The sequence below is a fragment of the Choloepus didactylus genome, chromosome 16, assembly GCF_015220235.1.
Source record: "Choloepus didactylus isolate mChoDid1 chromosome 16, mChoDid1.pri, whole genome shotgun sequence".
In the NCBI taxonomy this organism is placed as follows: Eukaryota; Metazoa; Chordata; class Mammalia; order Pilosa; family Megalonychidae; genus Choloepus; species Choloepus didactylus.
In genome coordinates this window covers 38716061-38722060 of record NC_051322.1, presented here as the reverse complement: position 1 = coordinate 38722060, position 6000 = coordinate 38716061, and the positions used below count along the sequence as shown (strand labels likewise).

Sequence of the window (6000 nt, the reverse complement as noted above, 5' to 3'; positions counted from 1 at the left end):
TACTTTGGGCAAATCATTGCACATGGCTTTTTTTTTTTTTTTTTTTGCCTTTCCACTCTTTTTAACATTACTGTAATTTGGACCTAGTCTAGCAATGACCACCTTAAAATGTGGCATCCAGGACTAAACACATAGAAAATGGAGACTTACATTCAATATTATCAATAATGATCAATCAACAGAAATTAATAAACAGCAAGATGCTAGGCCCTAAGAGAAACACACAGAAGTATATGGAACGTTCTTCTTGCCTTTAGAAAGTTTGAATTTAGTTAGAATGAAGATAACAATTTTAGATTATATTAAACATTACAAATTAAACATTGTAGGGATTCAAAGGGTTCAGAGGTTTGAGTTCTAGAGTCATTTCAGGGTCTAACTTGGTTTGGGTCTTGAAAGCTACATTGGACCTGAATAGGCAGAGTACAAACAAGTGCTCAAGCCCTTTGCCTGAAGTATCACAGTTAATACTGGTAGTACCAAAATTTGAACCCAGGTTTCTTTGCTCTTTGTCCAGTCTGTTCCCCATTTTTTAGAGGTGAAAGAGGAATTTTTTGCTCGAATGGAAAATCAGTGATCAGATCTACAACTTTTGTAAGGGCCTTTGGAATTTAAAGTTGACAAAATTCTAATTCTTATGATTGTTATCTGCTTAGCGTGCAGGCAATGAAAGCTGTTACAATTTTTTATAATCGAATTTCCTTTAGGATTGATTTTAGGTACAGGTCAAGTTCAAATGACACCTTCCTTCTTAAAAAAAAAAAAAAAGGTCCTATTGAATAAGGAAGAGCACGTGAAGCCTGGAATGTAACCAGATATGCTCTGCTTCCGGAATCCTATTTACCCTTAAGCAAGATGGTGGGCGTCCTCGGCACATGCGCAGGAGAAACACATGGGCGGGACGTTCTCCGCGACTAAACGCGCCTGGGAAGGTGATAAGCGGCGCGCCGGATAAGGGGTGGAACCGGAAGCGCCGGTGTTGGGCGGCTCAGCTGGTTCAGCTCCGGCATTGTTTCGGTGCCCAGATTGCTCCGTAGGTTCTGCTTTTGCTGCGGGTGCCATGGGGGAAGCGGAGAAGTTTCACTACATCTACAGTTGTGACCTGGACATCAACGTGCAGCTCAAGATGTGAGAAAAATCCCGAGGGCAGAGAGTGGGGTTGCTGAGGTTCAGGTTCGGGAGGCAGGTTTTTGGGGGTCGGGGTGTAAAAGTGACTGGTCTGAAGGTCGAGCCTGGGGGCTGCCGGGAGAGCAATGGCAGAGGAGGCGGTGGAGAGGGGCGGTTTGGGAAAAGGACTCAGGATGTGGTCCCTTCCAGAAGGGAAACAGTAGGAATAAACCTGAAAGTCCCACTGTGTTTTAGTCTTCAACGCATTTTGCTGTTCACAGCAACCTTTTGATGGGTTATTGTCCCAGTTTAGAAGAAACCAAGGCTAGATAAAGACGTGGTTCTGCGGTTAATAGGAGGGTCTGGTTGGTGGAATGAAGACTGCAGAAGTTATGGAGGGTCAGGCAGATCTGTAGTTGAGGATGAGATAAGCACGTGGGTGCAGTATTAGTAGCGTGGGAGGTGATAGAGGCTTCGCCTGACTCGGGCAGTTTGATATTGTGAACCCAGAAAAGTTGGCGCTGAGTCGAAGATGGGGGTGCTGGTTGCACAGGGACCATGAAGGCTGCAGGAAAACCTTGGAGCACTGTGATTAAAATCAAATGGCCAAGGGCATGACACGTTGAGATGAGAATAATGGAACTGAGATTGAGGAGTGTGTAGGACAGAGTTGCAAATTGTGTGCGTTTTAAGGCAGTGCTATAGAAGCATTTTCATTTAAGAAATTATTAACCACATCAACTCCTATTCAAATCTTTACTGAGTATGCTCAGTTAATATTCAATGAATATTTGATAGGCAGAGGGCTGCCTGATAAATACATTTTCTCAGTTGGTGATAATTAGATTTTCTCATTTGTCAGGTGTGCTTTTGGATGTCTCCTCTTATTTTCAGAAGTCACTTACTTTAGGCTCTGACAAATCCTTTACTACCCAGTTTGAGATGGTGGTAAAAATAATATATCAGCAACCAAACTATAACTTTGCATAATACTTTACACACCCATTTCAGGTATTTTCTGTAGCGTTCATTACTAGATATTTATATGGGACCTTATTGCCATCACCTGGTAAAGAGCTTTTCTTCAGTCTCTCTCCTCTCAGTATTTGCATGAGAATGCATGTTTTGAAACTTTTGATCATTAAAAAGAAAGAACCCCCCCCAAAAGAAAAACAAAAACTGGTGCATTATTAACATATGCAGAGATACATAAAACCAAAAATAAAGTTTTAAATCAGAGTTTTGGCAAAAATCAGTACTACTTGTCTTTAAGCTTTCAAGACTGTGTTTGGACTTTGGGGGGAGGGTAGGGCATAGCAAGAAGTATCAGTTTAGAATCATTTAATCAGAGAATAGTTAAGTTCTTTTAATTCTATTTATTCTACCCAGGCCTTTCCTCTATTTCTGTGGTTTTAATAACAACGTGCACTTTGATGTCTTTCTTCTTAGCACCATACTTGACTATCAAACTACCCATGGACATGGTCCCTTTGAATGTCTCAAAGCACAACTTGTCTAAAATTGAGCACATCATTAGCTTACCCCTCTAACTGATCTTCCTGTATCCTCACCTGATTTTGCTGATTGTTTGCATCACCCTTCAAGTTGGTTAAGACAGAAAACTGAATTATGCTCTTACTTCTCTGTTTAGTCAGTCACCAAGGTGTCTTGAATCTACTTGCTGAGTGTCTTTGGTCTATGCTCTTTCTTTTACCCCAGTGCCCCAGCCTTAGTATAACTTTTTCATTTTTAATTTTGACTGAAAGTCTCCTAACTGGTCTCCTTGCTTTCCTGGCCACCTCTCTGGTCTGCTCCTATAATACTGCCAAAGTATAAATACAAATCTTCTTGTTGCTTTCCCATTTCAGGTAATTCAACTAACAGACTTTTTAAAGAATTCTAATAACATCTTATTTGATATCCAGAATATTATTTAAACATGTACTCAATATAAAAAATTATTAATGATACGTTTTACATTCTTTTTTTAAAATAAGGATTTGAAATCTGTTGTATATTTTACCCTTTCATCCATCTTAATTCATATTAACATATTTCAGTGCTCAGTAGCCATATGTGGGTGCTGACTGCCATGTTGGACAGCACAGATCTAAACCGTGTCCTCAACATAGTTGAGGGGCCATACATGGATCTTTTGATAACTATTCACCTCATCTAGAACCAGCTTCTTTATCCAAATATGCTAACTTTCCTTGCAGAAATCGAGGAGACCCCAAGGCAAGACCATCTCTAAACTTCAGTTCTTACCATCTCCTCTGAACCCTTTTAACATGAATTTTTGGTAACATTGATATTTCATATGTCAATTATAGTATTTATCAATTTATAAAAAAACAGAGGTAATTTTTATAATATTTAACAACTAACAAGGCTCAGACATCAACCAACAAAAATTGGGTCCCTGAAGGATTGGAACCAATGCCTGTGTGCATGGCCTGTTTGAGCTCAGCTGTGCGTACCAGCTGAATAACAGCTTGAATTATCCTGGGTTGTTGTCAGCTTCCCCAGGAAGATTGAGTTCCTTGAATGCAGGCTTTTGTTTTATTCGTGTTTGCATGCTTAGGTCAGCTGCTGACCTGTCCTGTAGTACGCGCTCTATAAATATTTTAAATTAATGAACAAGTGCTACATTGTTTTTTTTTTATTTTTTTTTAATTAGAGAAGTTGTAGGTTTATAGAAAAATCATGTAAAAAAACACAGTGTTCCCATATACCACCTCCCTCATTATTAACATTTTGCATTAGTACCACACTACTTACGGTACCAACAATTTGTTTCAGTTGATGAAAGAATATTATAATTGTACTATTAACTATAGTCCATGGTTTATGTAAGGGTGTATTCCTTTTCATGTGCATTTAGCTACTTGAGTGTCTTCTTGGGGGAACTATCTATTCAAGTCATTTTTTGATTGGGTTATTTGTGTTTTTGTTGAGTTGTAGGATTTCTTTATAAATTCTAGATATTAAACCCTTATCAGATATGTGGTTTCCAGATATTTTCTCCCATTCTCTTTAATTTTATGATGAATGCCTTTGATACAAAAAAGTTTTTAATTTTGATGATTCCCCATTTATTTTTTCTTTTGTTGCTTGTGCTTTTGATGTAAAGTCTAAGAAACCATTTGCCTAGCACAAGGTCTTGAAGATGCTTTCCTACGTTTTTTTCTAGGACTTTTATAATCTTGGTTCTTATATTGAGGTCTTTGATCCATTTTGAGTTAATTTTTTCAGTTAACAGACTTGTGAATGTTCACTTTGTGTCAGCACTGTTCTGAATTTGGTGGTTATTTGCTTCATTGTCCAGCCCCTACTTACCTTTTCAGTCCCATCTCTAGCTGCTTCCCCACGTGCACTTTATAGGCTAGCCGTACCAAACGACTTGCAGTTCTCCAGATTCATTGTCCTGCCTGTGTTTCATTGTACATGTTATTCTTTTCCTTTAGGATGACTCACTACCTTTTTTGCTGCCATCTCCTATATATTGTACAGGCTCATTTTGAACATCTGTTTGGGATATTCAGTCACTGTTCCTATGCTAGAAGTAGGTATGTTCTTTGATATAGTGGAAAGAACATTGAGTTCACTTCCTCTGCCCTGGTTTTTATTCTCAGCTCTGTTATTCTGGGTGTTATTTTGCGATGTTGGATGAGATTGATCTAAGTCTCTGCTTCCTTGTTTATAAAATGAAAATAAGATGAAAATTAAGTAGAAAAGAGTATATAAAATGCCTTCCACGGTATCTGGCATAATCTTGATGTTCAAGAAATGCTTCTTCCTCTTTTAAAGTATCTTGTGCATATCTTTTATAGCTTATAACACTTGATTTTTAAATTAAAAAAATGATCAGGTGATATATGCACACAATAAAATAGAATCTTTGGTTAAAAATAATTTTTTTTTCCCCCAGAAGCAACTACTTAACATTTTTTGTTACACTATCTTGTTTATCTTGTCTTTCATTTCTGGGCCCTGTGCCTAGAAGAGTAAGTGTTGAAAGAAAAAGTGAATAACTGGTCAACTTGAAATAAATGAAATGAAATTAAGTCCTGGATAGCTGGTAACTTCTAGAAGGTAGGTTAGGAGTTGGTGGCAGGCTTTAAAATTGAAAAGCCCAAACTGCAGAAATAAGTTGAAGAATGGAATGATTTTAGATGTAGATTTAAGAGACCGCAATTAGATTTAAAAGTTGCTTTACTTGCACATACAGAAAATGTTGTTTAAGAAACAGGTTACCTTGGCACAATACTTGACTGAGGATTTATTTTGCCTGTGTGTGTATATATATATATTTTTTAAAATGTATAGCTGTAACATTATCTTTTGTGCTTTCAGAGGAAGTTTGGAAGGGAAGAGAGAACAAAAGAGTTATAAAGCTGTCCTAGAAGACCCAATGCTGAAGTTTTCAGGACTATATCAAGACACCTGTTCTGACCTTTATGTTACTTGCCAAGCTTTTGCAGAAGGGAAGCCTCTGGCTTTGCCAGTGAGAACATCCTACAAGGCATTTAGTACAAGATGGAAGTAAGTTGTTTTTTTGTGTATGGTGGCTTTCAGTCTTTTCTTTCATTTCTCTATAGATTTTGCAAGTATAATTTAGTAAAAGTTACAGAGGAATTTCTTAATCAAGAAATTAAGCATTGATAGGATAGTTTAAGTTAGAACAGTAACCTTTTCAGACAGAAGAAAGTATTTTACATATTAGTGTCATAACTGCAGTTGAAATGAAAGTACAATTATGTTTGTATTCAGTATATTGATATATTTTGGTAAGTACTTGACTGATTTACAAAATGAACAAAACCAAAAACACAACTGTATCATTTTTTATTTTCTACTATTCTTTGCCCATGAACACGAACACTTTTAGAC

General features: G+C 37.3%; 1 protein-coding gene across 3 annotated transcripts in view; it reads left to right on the top strand.

The window, feature by feature from the left end:
• The first annotated feature begins 972 nt into the window (after positions 1-972).
• Positions 973-6000, top strand: part of PIK3C3 (phosphatidylinositol 3-kinase catalytic subunit type 3) — a 200428-nt gene continuing 195400 nt past the window's right edge. For all 3 annotated transcript variants that reach the window (XM_037805813.1, XM_037805812.1, XM_037805814.1), the window contains exons 1-2: positions 973-1128; positions 5464-5652. In XM_037805813.1, coding sequence (XP_037661741.1) covers positions 1061-1128; positions 5464-5652 — 257 coding nt within the window. In that variant the 5' untranslated portion in view covers positions 973-1060. The remainder of the gene's footprint in view (positions 1129-5463; positions 5653-6000) is intronic.